This window comes from Artemia sp. Qi Xiang Cuo, chromosome 15 (genome assembly GCF_049724085.1).
Source record: "Artemia sp. Qi Xiang Cuo chromosome 15, ASM4972408v1, whole genome shotgun sequence".
Classification (NCBI taxonomy): domain Eukaryota; kingdom Metazoa; phylum Arthropoda; class Branchiopoda; order Anostraca; family Artemiidae; genus Artemia; species Artemia sp. Qi Xiang Cuo.
The window spans coordinates 24,560,423-24,581,990 of NC_142808.1; the positions used below are offsets into that span (position 1 = coordinate 24,560,423).

Here is a 21,568-nt window from a genome sequence, read left to right on the forward strand (position 1 = left end):
CTGTCCTGCAAAATATGTTGATGTTCAAAATTACTATCAAAATAAAAAAAAATCGGTTTTTTGACCTTTCTGAATAATTAGAATCTAGCTAAATTTAACGCTGTTTATACATATAAACCGCTGGGGTGTTTATCAGCTCTGTCCAAGTTGAAATGTTGTTATTGAGCGTCTCATTGTGCATGTCTTTCGGTTTAGTGGACTTTTTGTTATTTGCAATATTAGTCCAACTTAATATTGAAAATCCTTAATCATGGATCCTAGAAAAGATAGCAGTTATTTCACTCGAAAAGAAACTAAATAAATTATTAAAGTAAAAACAGAATTTAAAAAAAAATAGTGTCAAACCTCGAGAAAGGGATTGGCGTCTGGGATCTGGTTGCCCAATGTGCTTCTTTTCCCAAACATGACAAAGTGCTTCTTTTCAAAGCAATAAATTCGTCTTCCTCTTGCCTTTTTCCCTCGTTTTCATATTTTCTATTGGCTTAAATAACACATCTTTTAAAATTATAGTAAAGTATAGGGAAGTCCTAGCCAAGTGGATTGATGCGCTGGATTTAGCATCCTTTGTCCGAGAGGACGAGGGTTCGAATCCTAGTGTGCTAATGATTTGGTTTGGGAAGGGGGTCATTCGCGTTACTCTGTAAGCTCAGCCAGAGTCTACCCAGCTTTAAATGGGTACCTGGAGAAATCTGGGGAAGGTAAACAGGAAGGGTGCGCTAAAGCACAGGATGGTTGGCCCCAGCCCCCTATTGCACTTCCTGTCTGAAGGGCCAAGAAACGGAGATCAGCACCGCCAGTAGGGACTGTAAAGTCCAATGCCGGGTTCTTTACCTTTATAGGGACGTCAATAAATATAGATAACAGATATTACGAGCTAGTTCCTTCAGCCCTCACGAACAACGGGATATGGCCTTCAACCCTTACAACAGCATCTAATTTTCTCACCTTCCTCAACTCACTCTACCACCTTAACTTTCCTGTTTCTAGCTCTCCCCTCCCTCCTTCCCTGTATTGACTCCAAAGTGACCACTAGTAAAAGAAAATGCAGTGAAATTCACGGAGAAAAGCCCAACTGACAACAGAAAACTAAAAGGAAAATCACTGAAATCTTGTTTTTCATTGTTTGTAAATAAGAATTTGCAAAATAAATATAACCGACAATAGTTTTCTGGTAAAGAACGGTAAAGTAATGTGTCGAAAATATAAATTGTTAATTAAGAAGATAGATAACTATTTTACTAATTTTAAAGTGAGCTAAAATTTTACTTTCATATTAGAATTTTTAGTTTCTATACGTTTAAAATAATGAAGCTAATACTGTTCAGAAAAGTAAGACCAGTGTTGTCTTACTCAATAGGTTTTCTTTCTTAGGGACTACAAACCTACAGGGATAGTTGAGTGTGAAATTTTGAGGAAAATATCTCAAATTCCACTGTACTGTAATCTAACAAAATACATTTATTTAATTTTCGACAATCAAGCAGATTTTAAGCCCTTTTCACCTAGTTTACCGATAATCTTAAACAACCCTATGAATATTTTAAAGAGAAGACATGAGAATGAAAGAACTGATGTATTTATAATCTTTGGATCCATATTCATGTGAACGAATTTTCTTTCTCTCTTTATAACAAAAGTTCAATAAGCAACATCATATTGACATAAATATAAATTAACAACATTGTCTTTGCTCGCTGACTTGAGCACCGACATAGAGTGACTTAAAAAAGAAAAAAAAGATAAAGGAAAACTGTAAGACATTGAGCAATTACATGAAAGGGCGTTAGCAACCCCGCAAAAATACAAAACAAAATACCACAGAAAAATATCATTATTCGTCTAAAGCCGGAATGTTTAACATTTATAAAAAAAAAGTTCACACTGCTCGATTGTCTACTTCTTTTAAACCTGACTCTGTTACTAGCTTAGCTCTGGTATTTTAACTTCAACTTCAATTTTGTAAGTACCCCTATCGTAAGTGAATCAGCCCCATTAACCAAATGCCGTTTAAGTTACAAACCATAGAGCTAACAAAGTAACTGGAAATGACTCTGGGGTTAAGGAATAACTATGACTCTGCGGTTGAAGTTATTTTTATGCTAACCCCACGTTCATTATAGCATATTAAAATGGATTGGAATTGATTTCTATTACTGACAATCAATGAAAACTTTCTTCTTTCAAAGAGAATGGTTTTCATTTGTTCATAGTGACTAAAATCAATTGCAATCGATTACAATTACAACATTGATTTTGAACCATAAGACACATATCAAAATTCTGACACCAAGGGTGTCATTTTCGAACACCTTTAATGTCTACAATCAAGAGAAGGATACAGGATGACTCGCCGAAAGACCAAAAACACGAAAGTGGGATTGAAAACTAAATAAGGAGAGGAGGTGGAATTAAAAAAAATGGAATTGCAATGGAAAAGACCAAACGGTACTGAGTACTTTTTAATGGGCTTTTCAGCTCCCAAAACCAAACTACGTTGAATGCAAAACATTTTTTGGGGACGCAGCATTTAAAGCAATAATGCTCATAAAGCATTAACATTTCAAAATAGTTTTATTACTTTTATATAAGAAATACATGATTTGTGGATTTATCAAAAATAGTCCAAAATTCGGGCTTCTTAGCTTTGTGTTTCTTATACACATTGGACACACTTAACTTTGTATTTCTTAACCCTTTTCTTAAATTTCAATTTTTTCTCAAAGAAAAAATTAATTCAAATGAGGGATGGATGTTTAATATAAAATCTGAAAATGGCATCTTTTGATTTTCGACAGCTGAGGGTTGAATATTTTAATTAAACAATATCATAAAGGGTATTTGAAATTATCGTGACCAAAATTTAGCGTAGATATGAAACAAAATTGTTTGCATGATTTTAGACAACAAATAAAATTAAAAAGAACAAGTTAAAAGCAAGTTAAATTTAAAAATGGGACTAGTAAATTTTCCAAGGAAAGAGAACTTCGGGCCTATTCTCAGTCTCCGAGCTCTTAAAATTTTTTACTAATCTTTTTAATCTTGTGATTTTACCGTATAATCTTATCTTATGATTTTTCTATAACAGTATTATGAGTTTGCTACATTTTTTTTTAGATAATTCACCATTGCTTTGGTTTTATTGAAATTGTTTTATATTTTATAGAAATGTATTTTTTCACTACAGTTCTAATGAATTGTATTAGAAAATCAATTTTAGAATTTTCCTTACACAGCCTTTTCGTTATTAAATAAAAGATAGACGAGTCTTTTAATTCGTTTAGTGTTTGTGTCTTTTTGCTAAGAGCAAAATCCGTCAAAACAAAATAAAAATTAAAAATAAATGAACTATTGAGCTTTTATATATCCATAGTAGAAGATACCAAAACAAGACGTAAAAAAATAAATAAATGATATTAAAATTATAAGGATTCATCCAGACTACAAAAGACTTTGGCACTATTTAATATATTATTTTTTTGGAACGAGTGGGTGATTCAGTGCTATAAGCTTAATATACATTAAAGCAACTAACTTCCTAGATAACAGTGCCGAAAAATTAGGTTGAACTCCAGATAAATTCAACCTGATAACACCTATAAAAAGCAGTAAATCCAACAAAAGTGAGTATTTCTACCACTATAAGAAGCGCATTTAACGGGCCTAAATATTGCACAGCTAAAATCTCGGATTGCACTTCGATTCACACGAAAGCCAGGTGTAAGCAAAATAGTAGCACTTAATGTCGAAATATTACAGTTCAAATTGCAGTCACACGGCCTACTATTCATTGTCATGTTGTACTTATTAAAGAGCCGATAATTTGCACCAAAGAAGGGCTAAGGCCGAAGTCCACACGCACAATCACGATATCCTAGAAATGGTGAGAATATTCTGTGAAATACTTCAAATAATACTCTTAGGAGTTTTGTCCATCATTCCATCAGGTGATTTATGAGTCAAATGATTCAATGAGACTGACTGAGAATCATTTGATTTTAATAATGATGCATCTAATGGAATCCCCACCCCTTTACCGATTGACCCGTCATCTGAACTTGAAGACCGAATTTTGTGCTCTTGTTCCTCTCGGTCTTTTCTTGCTTGCTCATTTATTTCTTTGACTGCTCTTAACTCTTTTTTTAGCTTCATTCGTCGGTTTTGAAACCAAATTTTTATCTGTCTTTCAGTTAAACACAGTGCATGAGCTATTTCTATGCGACGTCTTCTTGTTAAATAGTGATTAAAATGAAACTCCTTTTCTAATTCTAAAGTCTGATATCTTGTGTACGTTTGTCGACCTCGACGACGAGGACAACCATTTGGGCCTGGAAAATAGGAACTATAGAACATACTGTAAACAAACCAACTATAAAAAGCAGCTAATTTATCAATGTTCTGACTAATCGCTGAGAACTTGAATCGAAGATAAAATAAATTAATAATTATTGTTCAAACAATTTGGTTAACGAACGATAATCACAAAGTTACCAATGTGAATAGTAGTCAAAATTGATATACATTTCGATAGCAATAGGCTACACCAGCGGAAAGAATTTGCTTTTCATAGTGATACTGAATACGAAAAATTCATTAAGTTTAAAGTTACCAATTAAGAGTTATTAACGTGAAAAACAATCTTTTCTGAAAAAGAGATAAAATACCTCCCATAAAAGAGGCCATCTTGATGAAGATTGCATGAGGTTGTTCAAGTTTGAGCATTCTGTACCAAAGATTTCAAGTTCTTATTTGTCAAACCGCGGAATTTGGCCTTTTTTCTGAGATTAATTAAAAAAACTTTTTCCACAAAATAAGTTTTTCAAAGAAAAGTAAAGAACTCCATTAAAAAAAAAAATTTGCAAAAATAAAATCAAATAATCTACCAAGCGTGAAACTACCATAAATCAGCATCGAAAAATAAATGAAACCCAAAACGAACAGAAATTACAATAAATAACCGAGTCAAACTCAAAACGAGCAGAAATTAACATAAGTTGGGGGCAAAACCCCTATGCCTTCCCAAGGCCAGAACAAAATTTGCACTTCACTGAAAAAAAATGTTTTTACTTTTATAACTTTAATAAATCAAATAATATTAACATTTTGATTACTAAATATCAGTATATGTAAATTAAACTGACAATGCAAATTCATTTGTATTGCGCCCAACTTATGTTAATTTCTGCTCTTTTTGAGTTTTACTCGGTTATTTATTGTAATTTCTGTTCGGTTTAGGTTTCATTATTTTTTTATGCTGATTTGTGGTAGTTTCACGCTTGGTAGATTATTTGATTTTATTTTTGCTAATTTTTTGTTGAATGGAATTCTTTACTTTTCTTAGAAAAACTTATTTGTGGAAAAAGTTTTTTTAATTAATTTCTGTTCGTTTTATATTGACACAGTCTTTTCAGGCAAAAAGAAAATAATACTTTAAATCTTTTCGTTTTTTAAGACTTACTAGTTTGGACTGCTATTTATATGCTGGAGCAATTTTTAACAACATACACCCTTTTATAAATCTGGACAAAATTAGTACTGTTTAATTTAGTTTCATATCTCCTCTAGTTGACCTGAAATAGAAAGTTTGATACCATTCGCAAAAAATATATTTACTTTCTTTGATAGCTTATATTCACTTAAGCTTTTTTGATTTTGTAAAATTTTAAGAGAAGAAGTAACCCCGAAAGTTTGAGCATATACCTTCAGTCATTCTTGGGATATTGCTGAGATGCCTTATTGGGAATCAGCATTATCACACTGCATTTTGATGTAATCTTAAGGCAACATTTAGTTTTTAAACATAATGGGCAAATGGGAGGGTGGGCGTGGGAGGGTGGGAGTGGAAGGGGGATTAGTTGCCCTCCAATCACTTTCGACTGTTAAAAAGGGTATCAGCCCTTTCTATTTTCAATTGAACGACCCCTTTTTCGAAGTTTCCACGACAACTCCTTTGATACGAAGTGCACTGGTCTAAACAACAACAACAACAAAAAATATCACTAATCACTTTTGACTATTAAAAAGGGTACTAGCCCTTTAAATTTCAAGTTGAATAAGCCCTTTTTCAAGTCTCTACGACAAGGATTTCAATAAAAACCTTATATGCCCCCAGGGCATAAATTAAAACCCTTGCCTTGAGGACTGTGGGGGAGTGTCCTCCTCAAAAATATATTTTCTATCTGGAAATCAACTACGCTGAACAAAATGGGTATCTCAAAATTTTGGTTGGATATTTGTGGGGAAAATAAGGGCGTAAGGGGGGGGGGGGCTAGTTGCCCTCCAATCACTTTCGACTATTAAAAAGGGCACTAGCCCTTTGAATTTCTATAAAAACCTTATATTCCCCCAGGGCATAACTTAAAACCCTTGCCCTGAGGGTTGTGGGGGAGTGTCCTCCTCAAAAACATATTTTCTATCTGGAAATCAACCACGCTGAACGAAATGGCTATATCAAAATTTTGATTGGATGTGTTTGGGGGAATGAGGGGCCTGGGGGGGCTAGTTGCCCTCCAATCACTTTCGACTATTAAAAAGTGTACTAGCCCTTCGAATTTCCAATCGAATGAGCCTGTTTTGAAGGTTTTACGACAACGCCTTCTATAAAAACCTTATATGCCCCCAGGGCATAACTTAAAACCTTTGCCCTGAGGGCTGTCTGGGAGTGTCCTCCTCAAAAATATATTTTCTACCTGGAAATCAACTACGCTGAACAAAATGGCTATCTCAAAATTTTGATTGGATGGGTTTGGAGGAATGATTGGCCTGGGGGTGGGGGCTAGTTGCCCTCCAATCACTGTCGACTATTAAAAAGTGCACTAGAACTCTCAATTTTCAATCGAATGAGACCCTTTTGAAGTTTCTTCGACGACCCCTTCCACATGAAGTGCCCAGCTCTAAAGGAAAAAAAAATAAAAAAATAGTACATTGTGCCAACATCGTTCTTATATGCCACATGAAGCTAAGAGAGGAAAGGAAATAATAAATGATAAATAAAACCAAAAAAAGGGTGAGAAAACGAGGATTTTCTCAGCCAGTGGTAAAATATGAAGACGAAAAACCAGCAAATATTTCGACTAGGACCTCCGCCAAGTTGTCCTCAGTGCTAAAAAAAAGAAAAGAAAAAAAAAACAACAAGAATCTAACCTTTTAGAGTTCACTCTAAAAGATCTGAACAAGTATATGCCCTCAGGGCATAATTTAAAAAAACCCTTACCCCGAGGGTTGTGGGGGTAGGGTCCTTCTCAAAAATATATTTTCTATCTAGAAATCGACTACACTGAACAAACTAGCTATCTCAAATATTTGACTGGATATGTTTGGGGAAATGATGGGCGTGGGGGGGGGGGGGGCTAGTTGCCTTCCATTCACTTTCGACTATTAAAAGGGCACTACCCCTTTGAATTTCCAATCGAATGAGCCTTTTTTGAAGTTTTTACGACAACACCTTCTATAAAAACCTTATATGCCCCCAGGGCATAACTTAAAACCCTTGCCCTGAGGGTTTTGGGGAGTTTCCTCCTCAAAAACATATTTTTGTATCTGGAAATAAACTACGCTGAACAAAATGGCTATCTCAAAGTTTTGATTGGATGTATTTGGGGGAATAATGGGTGGGGGGAGGGGGGGGGCTAGTTGCCCTCCAATAACTTTAAGCGAGTTGCCCTGACTATTAAAAATGGCCCTAGAGCTCTCAATTTCCAATCGAATGAGCCCCTTTTTAAGTTTCTACGACGACCCCTTCCATATGAAGTTCCCTGCTCTACATAGTACATTGTGCAAAGATTGTTCTTATATGCCCTAGCGACATAACTTGAAACCCTTGCCTCGAGGGTTGTGGGAGAGTGTCCTCCTCAAAAAGATAATTTCTATCTGAAAATCAACTACGCTGAACAAACTGGCTTTCCCAAAATTTTGATTGAATGTGTTTGGGGGAATGATGGGTATGGGGGGGGGGGGGGCTGCCCTCATCGTTCTTTACTTAGGCAGCGCTAGCGCGCTGCCTATGATAACGCGTGACTATTTTTTTTTCTGGGATCACTTTATCAAGCCAATGGTAAAAACATGGGAGGGGGGGGGGTGATTGAAAAGTAAATTCAGTGTTGTAGTGCCCTTTGAAACTAAAAAAAATCATGTCAGAACAAAACGCCCATTTCTGACGTTCTTTATGGCGAAACAAGAATTTTGGTCCAGTAATAACACAAGTGTTATCGAAGGAAATTCTGGGCTAGCTGATAACTTTAGAACTGTTGAATACGTAGGAGCACAGTCTTCTGGTTTCAAAACCAAGTGGAAGGGGGAGGGCATCCCTCCAAAGTAACATTTCAGAAATTTCCGGAAACCTCCTCATAAATACAAGTTAATGTAAGTTTGGAAATTATTTCTGGCATTTCAGATTACCTACCTCAAAAAGTAATTTTAGGATAAATGTTTTTCAGGAGTAATTATCATTTGAAAGCAATGCTATACAAAAGCTAAACTTCAGCGTACGTAACAGAAGGTTAAGAGAGTCGGCGGATATCTTTCTTAGGATAGTCTCAGTATGCTATTCAAAAAGGATAAAAATGAATAAAAAGGTTATTTTTATTTCAAATGAAAGTATACCGTTAAAATTTAGGATGAACATGAATTTTTCTATATGTAGGGTAGGATTTTGTCCCCCTAAGCCTTCCTGTCTTCCCTCCCTTTGACCCTTTACGCTAAAGCTTAAAAAAACAATATATATAAATTAAAAATCAATTAAGTTTAAGATAAACTTCACCAGAAAGATTGGAGGGAATTAAGGGCAATACTACCCCTTCAAATATGTAGGGGAATTTTTGTTCGTTTTAAGTTGTAATTTGAGTCTCTACTAGACTATCTAATAACTTGGAATGGTTGCTAATTTTCATTATTTAATGGTTAACTTCTAAATATTCATACTAAACTTGAGCTCCATTAAAAAAAAACAAAACAAACAGGTGTTAAGAAATTCAATACCCCTGCCACTCTTGATCTTTGATAGACACTACATATATATAAATCTGTACATATGGGGTATATCGAGAGTTCACTCAATGATCTATCAAAAGAATCCCTAAATGCAAATTGAAAATTTGGGCTAAAAATATTTTTTTTTATTTCTACAGCGTTCTAAAAATAGGATCTTGGCTCGTGTGCGCCTAGGCATAAGGACGTATATTATTTTATTACACAAATTCTTTTGTAATTGCTCTCATAAGCAAGAAGGACATAGTAATTGTCTAGAATAAACCGAAGTTTTTTTCCATTTATTTCCTTAGCTGCATGTAACGCCTAAGTTATAAACAGGGACCCGTTTCATTATTCTGTCATGGTTAAGAATAATGGTGAGAAAACATGTAATTGCTTTTCCAAATTCCTTAGAGAAAATCTTTATTTACAAAAAGATTAGAGACAGACATCATGTAGAAATGAGACATCTAGTTAAAACAAATAAAGAATGACAAATCCCAAAAATGTCAGAAAAGGGATCACGCTCTCATTCATAAGAAAAATACAGAGAAAGAACAAAACTCGAATTTGAAATCGCTATAAAGTCATTTCCATGAAGTTAAGGATTGTATTTTTTTAAAAGCTATTTTTGGTAAGTTTGTACTCAAGAATGTACTCGTATATCGGTTGGTAGTACAACATGAAAAACAACTAAATAAGGCTTTGTTTTCAAATCTTATTAATTCTAATCTGTCCCATGAATTCGACGCGTTTTATTTTTACGAAGTTAATAAGGGATAAAACAGTGGTTGCTTCTGAATTTGAAAAGAAGGAGATGGCTTTGTTAAAACAACATCTACACAAAAAGTACGTCCATTTTCAGAGATCGCGGAAAGAGTTGTAGGGTTACAGTTTAGCGGAATATGTGAATATTATCCATGTGTAAACTTTGATTACAAACCTTCAGTCGGCTAATAAATATATATTTGCAAGACCCAACCTATCAAATACGGAAGTATTCATAAAATCTGAGGCAGTAAGTAAAATATCGAAGTCATAGAAGGGTTAATAATAATAATATCTAAGTGACAATATTTATAATGACCGCGCCTTATAAAATACTATCCCCAGGCATGTAGATGCCCGACTTACACGGGAGATTATATCATATATCTCGTCCGAGACATCAATCACCAATGACTTCATACTATTGGAGATCTCATATAATCGCCAAAAACAATCGCAAATGACCATATATTTATCCTCGGGAAAGATCCTTACGGTACATGTCCATTTTTAAAAACGGCCTGTTTCTGTTCCACATGATACCTAAAATGCTCAGGTACAGCTAACAGGGTCGCCAAGGTCTGCGAAGCTAACCAGGGCAACCCAATGACTAATTGTTTTAAAAATATCGTTTGAGCAATCCTTAGAATATACTTCTATAAAAAATTCGAGTGTTACTTACAAAATTTGTAACTTAAGTAGTGATTTGTTCTTCTTTACTACTTAGCAATGTGTTCGTCTATTGACTAGAAAAAATCAGCCGGCTTAATGACAGACTTGTAATTTTAATTATCAAATCCTAGATGAAATACTTAACTTCACTAGTTCTCTATATTTAAAAAAAAAGTTAAAAAAAAAATTGTAGCACTTTTTCTTGTTCCATCTGATGGATATTTTTGCAAAAAACCTGATTTGTGTAGCTTGTAATCAAGATATATTGAACTATATCGGACCAAATTGGCCAGTCTTAATCTCAGAATAGTTTTTCTCTAATTTCTTCTAGTCGCAATAGAAATTCACTACCTAAATCTTTCTGTTTTTCTTTTAGTTTGCAAACATAGCAAACATTATAAGTGACGGCGGAATCCTGGAAAGACGATATATCTTAAAACCATATTCTAGAACATAGGCGTACGAAGGCCACACTGCTAATAGGCTTTTCAAATTTTTCTTTACCAAGGTTGATATCTGATGCCTTAAAGAGTGAATTTTTGTCTGACAATTTCAAATTTTTGTACGGCACTTCAAAAATAATTTTTGGAAGGATTAATTTTTTGACAATCCCACCCCCTCCCCCAATTTCACAGCACGGCTCACGGCCGTCAATAAATCTGCAAATTTCACCGACTACTAATAGAGCAGATCAAGTCAGCTTAAATAACTGTATTTACTTAATACAACGGAGGTTGACGGACAGAAAACGGAGTTTACGGAGGTTGACAGTTGACAGGCAGAAAAGGAACGTAGCCCACATACAATGCAAATAATAAGCAGCTCAAATCCAGGCGTTGCAAACAGTTCAAAATCAAATGGTATTTCCATAGGGCCTTTTCTTTAAAAATTGAATATTCTACCATTTATTCTATTAAGCCCAACCCACCCGTCTAGATACGTCTAGACAAAAAAGAAGCAGGGAAAGAAGCATCATTGACTGGTTATTCAGGTTATATCCTTGTTTAACACCAAAGAGACTTGTGCTTAACAAAGATTCGGTAATTTAACTCCAGGAAGTTTGGTGTTAAGAATAAGGATTCAACATCTGTTTCTGTGAAAAATTAGAATACAAATTATCTAGGTTTCTCAATATAAATAGCCCACCCCTCTTCCCCTTGAAAAACGAGTCTTATTTATATGCAAATCAATCCTGTAGGTAAAAGTTGACTTCTACTTATTAATTATTTTTTTTTGAAATATAAAACGGTTTGGGTTTAAAATCATCAAACTAATAATAATCAAATTTTGACTTATTTAGAGCATCCAAGCTCAACAGCTTTAAAAGAATTATTTAAAACAACTTTTAAACAGCTTGAAAACCAGATCTTAATTATATAATCACAGATAAGTGTAAGAATGATATATTTCATAAGGACACCTATAAATGGAAAATATTTTGATTTTTTTTTCTTTTTTTGGTACATTTACTTTTTTTTACATTTTTACATTTTTTGTTACATTTGTTACTTTTTTTTTGTTTTCTGTTTCTCTGAATTAATGGGAGTCAAAGCTAATTTATACAGCAAAAACGTCTTCCGCATAGAGGCAACGCATCAACTTGAAAACCTAGGTTTGACAAAAAAATGTTTTAGCATACTATGGTTTGCATATCATTAAGGACAATTGAGAACACAAAAAAAAGAACAATTCAAGAACCCTTTCTAGCTATTATAAAACCCATTTACAGCAGGTACTTGATACTCAATGGTTCAAATTATTCAAAGCTTATTTGCATATTCAATAGCTGTATGCCTGACAAAAATCATGTTGGCAATTATACAACTAGTATTTTTCTCATTCACGAATGTACAGAGAGAGAGAGAGAGAGAGAGAGAGAGAGAGAGAGAGAGAGAGAGAGAGAGAGAGAGAGAGAGAGAGAGAGAGAGAGAGAGAGAGAGACAGAGAGAGAGAAAGAGAGAGTGCAGACAAGCAAAGATGATTTTTTTGGAGGAGGGAGGTAACATTAAAAAAAATAATTCTATTGACGATTTGAATAAAAAATCACCAAAAATTTATCATTTCGGGCGGAAGAGGGCCGAGCCCCACCCGATACATGTCTAGGAGAGCCTTCAGTTTTTAAGCTAATAATTTCATTATAAGGTTTGTGTATCATAACTGGATGAGATTTCTTGAAATGCTATTTAAAAGACATTTTCTGTTGTCTTGTCTAATTTCTTAGTAATAACTGATAATGTATATAGACTAGCTGAATTCAGGTAATGTTAAAAACTTAATTAGTCCCAAGAATATCCAGATTTGAGGGCAAAAGGGTAACTGCTACCTGGGAAACCAAAATCAGATTTAACTTTCGAGTACTTTAAACATTTAACAAGGATTAGAATCTGCGAACAAAAATATAGGCTAAATATGAATCATGCCTCAAAGAGTTATGTATCATTATGTACACTTTTCATCCGTATACTTTTTCGAAATGGCCCTCAGGTCTTTTACAACAGCCGTCTCATTGGATGAATCGTATTCAAACATTGCATTCAAGAATAACCATTAAAATTGTACTATTCACTCTCCTTCAGGGAAGGTAAAATCAATAATTACTGAGATTAGTATTCGATAGAAGGACACCGCAAGCTCCTGTGTGAAAAATCCCCAAAAATCATTGCTCCCTTTGAACTTGACCTCTCCGCCTAGCCTCCCATGTAGTTCCCATATTTTCCTTGCTGCACCGTCCCATAGGCACCCAGAAGCTGAATTCTAGGGGGGGGCGCAATCTTGTCTAATTGACACTTTTAGGGCTATATAATTTTAATCTCAGAACAAAAATATAAAAATAAGGCAGCGTCATTCAGCCTGGGGGGGAGGCGGGCGCACCCCCTGCCCCCACCCCTTATGGGTGCCCATGTACTGTCCTGCCATTAGCTGTAGAGCCTGGTGGCCTGTATAACAAAAATTAATCCCCCTTTTGACATATAAATTTACCCTTCCTTCCTTTCCTACATTTTCCATTTGTATCAATGTTTGTATAAAAAAAATATTTATTCTCCTTCTTCTGTTCAAATTGTAAATTTCTATTATGTAATTAGTTGTTTAACTTGAAAAAATCAATTCGACTCTCATAGAGCATAGTCTTTTTTTAATAGTTTTCTATACATCCTAAAATATGATATCTTATTGCCAAAAAATAGCTTAGTCAAAGCTTTGCCATTCTATCCTAAATTCTTAGTCTATCTCGTAGAGAAAGCTTTAGGAGTTGACTGAGTTTTTCATTCTATTAAGCCAAAAAAGCTTTTCTTTGAAAAGTGAAGAATGAATTTAAACTTAAACTAGCAGAAATTAGCCCATTTTAGATATTAGAATTAAAACGGGCAGCCATTATAATGAACATTATTGGAATTCAAGACATTTCAGAAATTACAATGAGAAACAAAAAATTAAAACAGAAATAAGCTACCAAAACCCCTCAAAGGGTGATCCTGCTTTACTCCTCTTCAACCCCTCAAAGACTAAGCGTCTTTTGTACTTTACTTAAAACTGTATAGTTTACATAAATTGGAATTTTTGGCTAGCCTACTGCAATATCTGTTCATTTTATTTCTAATCCTTCACTCATAGTAATTCCTGCTTGTTATAAGTTTGTATCTAAGCTAATTTCTGCACATTTTAGGTTTTATGTTTACCCTACATTATTCTTAGACGAAAGTGTCCTTTGAAATTTAATTCTGTAGTTCTTAAGTTGACATAGCTGTTGCATAAGTTAATAATAATAATCTGGAATAATAAGTTTTATGCTCATAGACCACCACTGTATGACCTAGATAAAGCAAAGGGTGACATGCCTAACTTATTTCTAAAATATGTTAATGCTGTGCTATGACTTTGAAGGTCTCTATTTCAGTATTAACGCCAGATTTAAAATCAGCAAGGCTCCGATTTCAACAAGGTGTAATATGCACACTATTGTCGAAATATAGGCCCTATACTTAATATATTTCATGTCTATATATACGTCTATTTAGTAGAATGGACCTCAGATGCGTAATCTGCTAGCTCAGACACAATTGAATAAAGTTTTTGGTGAAATTCAAATCGTCTTTGCGATATATAAACTAAATGTTTAGGCTACTCATTTGTCTTTCGTGTTTTCGCAGTGATAAAATAAACCTCCATTTTTAAAAAAAATATCGCACATTTATCGTGGTAAACTGAATCACACAATAGTGAAATATGGTCTAAGCTCATTCTGATTTGAGAAAGTCATACTGAGAATCTGATATGTCAACCAGAAAGGGAGGGTTCAAAGATTATGGCACAATACTGCTGGTGACTGTTAATTGCGATTATATATTCAAATTGTAATAAGTGTGAGATGTGAAAAATTTCATATTTGCCATTTGTGTATTTATTGTAATAAAGATGAAAAATATTATGAAAGAACCCGAACTGCCAGCCATGAAAAAAAACCAAGAGAGAGAAAAAACTCAATGAAAAAAAAAATCGGCAAACGAGACTGCGACCAATGGAGAGAAAAGACGAAAAATGTAAAACAACGCGGATATTTCTCCTGTATCAAAACAAGGCGTCTTCAGCACAAGAGAAATATAAGAAGAACAAGATATTAAAAAAACAACCAAACTAAAACTAAAAACAAATAAACCCACCACCAATAAAATACAATTGGCGCAACTAATCCACGTAGGGAAAAGAAGCTTTGGTGTTCTCACTGAAGTACCTCTAATAGCTTCTTTTTTCTAGGTAAAAAATATAAAACCGTGGAGGACAAATATCTCTAGTGAAATATATGCATCACATTATTTGATTTTCAACTTCTAGTTTGCAGTTTTAGCTTTATGTTTGTAATAAGTAACCTTAGAAATCCCTAAAAAACAATTTCGGTGGAAATCAACCCTATTTTTGGAATACTGACTCACGATTCATGTCAAATAAATCCATGCTTTGGGTAATATAATTTTTTAGGATGATCTTATTGATTTGTAATGATTAAAATTTATATGTAGGCTAATGTATTTATATGTGTACATGGAGGTGTTGGGTGAGCGCATGGGTGCCGGCAAGGGGAGGCAGGGGGCCATGCCCCCCTGGAAATTTGAGACTATAAAGTAATTTTATGAAAAACTAAGGACAGAGAGCAGAATGGAGAAAAAAACCATGGAAAAAATGTGTGTTGCCCCATTGTTGGCTGCCTTATAAAAGACTTTGACCCTTAATAAGGAAAAATATAAGTTCTAATTTATGACTGAGTGACCCCTTTCTACGTTTTCCACAGACATTTTTTCTATATGATTTGAGCAACAAAGAAAAAATCAAATTCTTCATAGTATTGAATGGTAAGTAAATAAGGATCCTTGTCAATAACGAAAGTATAAGAGCCAAACTATTGCTAACATTCAATCAAAGAATCAAGCTTTTTATGATGGTATTAAATATGTATTTGTTTATTATTAATTAGTGCAGCTATTAGTGCACAAATAAGTTTGGATATTTATAGAAAACAATTTAAATAAGGGGCAATTTTAGCAAAAATATGCCGTCAACTTTTGCTTGCATTAAATGAGTACCCCTGACCTGATATATGAACAACTAAGCTGATATAATTAGAGCCACTATAATTAGAAATGTTCCCCTTGAACGGAATGCTGGGAATTTCTGTATTCTGCCCGTGAACAGATAGGTTCTTTGTGTTTTATTATCATTTTTTTTTTCAGAAGTGATTCTATTTATCAATTTGTCACATTGAAAAAGATTTGATTTTTTACAATTATTAAGTATAAAGGTGTTAAATATGTTTATTTTTGGTATTTAAAATTAAATTAGAGATATTGAATTAAAAATTTATATTTGATTTTCTTAATCTTAGTTTTTTGTTTTAATTTGAACAAACTAGTTTGTTAATGCTATACTTTTTATAAACACTGAGCAGTCTAAAGGTGTTAAATATTTTAGTGTTTGATAACCAAGTTCAAAACTGTCGATATTGTTCAAAAATATCCGTCCGACGCTTCGGCATTGCTCAACAGAACTGAATGCTGGGAATTTATACCAGTGGTGGATCCAGGAGGCGAGGGGGCTCCCCCTAACGTAGTGTAAATTATTGTAATTTAATTAATTAACGCAAGATTGTGTTAATTAAACTTGTTCCTAACGCAAGTTTATCGGACCAACCTATTTTGTGCCCCCCCCCCCTAAAAAAATTCTGCATCCGCCCCTGGTTTATATCTTAGTTTTGTAAGTAGGCTGTTGTTTTGTGTATTTTTTTCGTATATACTTACTTTGTTCATTTTTACATACTTTTACTTTAATTGACGTATTTTTTTCCATTGCCTTTAAAAGAAATGTTTGTCTCTAAGCATTATTAAATAAAAAAAACAAGGAGGAACATTAAAAATTAGAATGAACAGAAATTATTGCGTAAATGAGGGGGGTTGTCCCCTCCTCAACATCTTGCTCTTCACGCTACAGTTTTTTGGCACTTTAAAAAAAGTTACTTAATGTTCTAATTAAACGACCCTTGTGTTTTAGGAGTTGTTTATAAAGAATTTGGACGAAATTTAAACTTAAGCGTAAAGAGCGAGGTGTCGCACAGGAGACAAACCCCCTCATATACGTAATAATCTCTGTTCGATTTAAGTTTTAATGTTGCTCCTTACTTTAAATTGAAGAACTTTTTTTTATTTAATTTCAGATTGTTTTTTAAATAACACCAGGAAATCTGGCTCCAGCTCCACAGAAAGATCTCCATTCCCCACTGGAATATCCGCTGGACAATTCAACCCTGGCAAAAATCTACCCCGGACAATTACCCTTAACATCTCCACGTGGAAAAGTGAATTGGTAAAGAGAAAGCAAGACATATAAAGAAGTTTCGTAGGGATAATAGTTCTGGCAAATTCATTCAGTGTAAAATTTCCCCTGAAAAGTACACCCCCTTGAAACTTCCCTCTCCATGGAAAATTCTCCCCTTGTGCAGTCTTCCAAGCAGAAAATTCGTCCTTCCCTCCCCACTCAAAAAATGTATGCACACTTCCCAATAACAAATAGGCTACTATACGTAAATAATGGGCAAATGTTATAACTTAAGAACCTTAAACCTTAGGGGGTCATTTCAACGCCTTGTTCATTACACAAAAGTTTTTTAGTGCTTTGAATTTTTTTTTTCAATTGCATATTTTCTTTAAAAAATTGGACAAGAACCAAACTTTGAAGTAATGAGTAGGGGGCTAAGAAGGAGATAGCCTCCTTCAGATAAAGAACAATCTGTTCAAATAGGTTTCAAGTCTGTTCATTGCTTTCTGTTGAAAAGTTCTTTTTTTTTCAGTTTCTGATTGTTTTCTTAATCATGCCCAGGCCTAAACAAGATATAATTTGAGGTACTGATCCCTTAAATCCCTGGTTAGTTGCTTTTAAAATGTCTAAATCAATAATTACACGTTGATTAGTACTGTCCTTCGTTTAATTTATCAGTTTTGGATAAAATTTAAATATACTTAAAAAATTGGCGATGAATAGTAGTTTTGGTAAAAAGTGCTTGTTAATGTTACCGTTAAAGAATTTCGGTTGGATGAAAACGGGTATTATTGTTTATGTAGATGGAAATTCTGTGAGACTTTTGATCTTCTACATAACTGAAACCATCACAACGTCTACAATAGGATTTTCTTATCGATAAATACCTTATATACATTTGTTTAAATACATTGAAGTGCTTAATATAAATAGAAAAAGCAAAATATTACCATTTAAAATTGCTGAAAACTAAGTTCCTAGCAGTACTTGCCACCCCCAGAGAAATTTCCTGGTGGGGCTGATGATGGCCAGCCTTGCCTTTTCCACCTCTGGGCTTGTGGATTTGGGAATGTAATATTCTAGCTGTATAGAGAAACATTTTAATTAATTCCTATTCTTTCCTACCTCTTTCAACATTTATTTGAAGCTTCATGAAGAGTAAGCAGTTTGTCGATTAAAATGTACTTTTTCTTAGGAATTTACCCTATCCCCACCTAAACAATGACTCACTCCCCCCTTATTCCCCTCATTATAGCTAATACGTAATTACAGATCACCAAAAGTAGCCTAATTACACTACAAAATCAAGCGAATCAACTTGGCTGAATCCAGTACTGCCACCGTGTGGCATTACTTTTTTTGCAACTGGGAAGCCTAAAATGTAGTTATTGATACTTTTGAATCAATTGGCTTCTCAGAATTAGTAATTGATTGCAAATGTGTCCTCTTTGGGGCAAGGTCGTAGTTTGGTGCCCTAAAATTGCAGAAAACTAGACTTTCCCCTGGCCCAATCTGTATGGTCACTTAAAAAAGAGCTTTCAATTTACGTTTGAAGGAGCTTTCTCCCATTTATCTTGGACCTTTGGTTTGATACAATCATTCCTGGGAAAAAGCAAAACAAATAAATATGCATCGACGATGTTTCTTCTGAAAAACAAAGCAAAACTCCATGTTTTGAAGATTGGAGCTTGAAACCTGTACGGTAGGGTTCTCTGATATGATATACCTAATAAAGGGATTTTCAATAAGATCGCTTGCTTTTTTGGGGATGTTTCCTTTTTTTCAAAAATAAGGCAAATTTTCTCAGATTTTTAGTTTTGGGTGGACAACAATAAACTGAAAGAAATTATATATTTAGAATCAGCATAAAAAGCCAGTACTGCCGGTGTAGCAATTGTCATGAGAATTCCATTTTTGGTTTTGGTGAATATTGGCCCAAGTCACTTTTTACTTTAGTTATTTGGTAAGATCCTCCTGTGACGAAATTCCTTTTGAACCTGCTCATTTTATTTAGTTGAATAGGATAACAAAAAGAAAGAGGGTCAATTTGACAGCTGGATAGTAAGTTTTATTTTCTTCCGCTATTCTATTTTTTTTTAATGTCTGAATATTTAAGGGATTTAAGTTCGAGGGGAAGAATTGTCCTGTTATGAAAGAGATACATTTTACATGGCCGTTATCAACTCAAAACGTGTTATCTTTGCAGGTTAGTTGAGTGGTGCGATGATGTGTTGAGTTGGTTAGTTGAGTTGAGTGGTGAGTTGAGCAGGTTAGTTGAGTGGTTGAGTTGAGTGCGTGATGATTTTTGAGTATATCTACTCCTTTTGTAAACTATTCTAAGCCATAGGAAATAGCATAAAGAAAAGTCTACATCTGTTATAATCTACGGAAGCAATAAATCGTTCAGTAGTTTTGGTTTGAGTTTGCTTTTCTTTTAATATTAAATGCATAATAATTAAAGATATTATTGGTTAAATAAATTGATCCCTTTGACAGGAATCCTTGTCGTTTAAAATTTACTGTATTTTGTTTCATTTTAAATGCAATTTAATTGCTCTTTTTATTTGATTTTTTACTAAAAGTATTCTAAAATTTACTTATTCCTACGAAAAAATATCCTGAAACATATTCCCTGTCACCCAACCACCACTGCTATTTTGGTGTCTGCCCACCCCGGAAAATTTTCTGCCGGCTCCCGTGGGTTTTTTGGTGGATTTTTGAGCATTCATTGACACAAATTGTAAATGCTTGAATGACTTCGGTTTGAACTAAGTCTGTCATGCACACAATTTGTAAAATATTTTGATGTTGCACTTCTTTATTCTAATACTAATCCTAGACTAGTAAAGAGCAATCCCAGCGATCCATATAAACCATTCTTAGCTGGTAATAAACACCGACTGCAAAGAATATACTTAGTGTATTTTGTTTTAAAACAATCGTACTGCGATTGGAAAGATTTTCAGAACTGACATTTAATCAGGAAGAAAAATTCTCTAAATTGTCCCGGATTGATGGTGATTCATAAGTAGATAAGATATGCCTCCAAAGTCAGGTGTTGGAGCGATCATGGTTCTAAAAACCCTACTTAGGGTCTACTCAGACACTAAGTTCAATGTGAAGCAAACCTATTTCTGAAATATGCACATATCATGTTTTGATAATGAACTGTCATATGATTAAATCAAAACCACTCCCTAAATAATCCATGAAAAAATACAAGTCAAAAAAGGCCCACAATATCCATTATTGTTCACGTGACTTGCGAGCAATTATAAGTTAAAACAGGTGCAACACGTCAATGTTTATTAACTTGATGTTAGCTGTTTGGTAGAGTGTGCTTGAATCCCAGTGTCTCCTTAAACAAAAGTTATGAAGTCTTTGTATTTTCTATTAGAATACCTTCCTGACATTTGTAATAAGTAAGTTTAAAAGTCCTTAGACACAAACCTTGGCGGGAATTAAATGTTAATTTAGAAATTTGTTTTGACTTAGGGCATACAAATAGCGTTCTTGATGATTTTTCTTTTTAGGTTTGAATTCCTAATTATTCCTAATGAACTATTTCCTATTTCCTAATGATTTGAACTATTTCCTAATGATTGTTAAATTATCACGGGCCGTAGTAGTACAACTTAGCAATATGTGGAATAATGGGGTTTTCGAAGACATTGGAAGAAAATGGGTCTAAGATCCAATACCAAGTTACCATTCGATCCTTGAAAAATATAAGAGTTCGTGAAACAGCCTAAAACAGAACGTGATGCCTGTGGCCATGTATGCATGCCCTACAAGTTTGATCATGTAGCGTAAATCTATCCATGTACAAACAATGAATGATTGCGGTAATGCCAGTTCAAACAATTTGCCGGCGTGCCAAAATTTTAAAGCTTGAACATGGCAAATTGAAAGATGAAAATATGACAGAACTGATATAAAAGATAGCAAAACTATGAGAAATTAGTTGAGATGAGAGGTACTTGTTTGCGAAAATAAGAGGGATTCACTATTTCACCTAGAAATTGGACACAGTTACCGACCGATTCATAGAGCAGTGGAAGTAAGGTTAAGTCCATTCCAATTTTTCTATGATCTTCCTTGTTATAGATGTTCTTGATCATATATTAGTAGATAATTTGCAAAATAAATGTTGCTCAGGAAACCTCCTTTGCCTGTTTTTACTGAGTCGGTTTCTCGTTTAATAGTGTTGACGCAATAACCATGAAATTTTACAATCATTTGGGAATCCGCCTGAACTAAACAACCATGATTTTAAAAACAATCTGCGATTTCATGGCATGGGTGCCAATTAGGGGAGAGGGGAGCAGGTGGCAAGGGACAATTGCTCCCCACCAAACTACTA

General features: G+C 34.2%; 1 protein-coding gene and 1 long non-coding RNA gene across 4 annotated transcripts in view; one reads left to right on the top strand and one right to left on the bottom strand.

Annotated features, from left to right (window-relative positions):
• Positions 1-21,568, top strand: part of LOC148943478 (uncharacterized) — a 58,503-nt gene that overhangs the window by 26,623 nt on the left and 10,312 nt on the right. For all 3 annotated transcript variants that reach the window (XR_016142989.1, XR_016142987.1, XR_016142988.1), the window contains one exon: positions 17,105-17,253. This is a non-coding gene — a long non-coding RNA (uncharacterized LOC148943478). The remainder of the gene's footprint in view (positions 1-17,104; positions 17,254-21,568) is intronic.
• The window catches only part of LOC148943479 (homeobox protein abdominal-A homolog), a 29,624-nt gene continuing 9,614 nt past the window's right edge, over positions 1,559-21,568 (bottom strand). Inside the window, exon 2 of the mRNA XM_089101621.1 lies at positions 1,559-4,325. Within this exon, the coding sequence (XP_088957747.1) occupies positions 3,904-4,325 (422 nt within the window). The 3' untranslated portion in view covers positions 1,559-3,903. The remainder of the gene's footprint in view (positions 4,326-21,568) is intronic.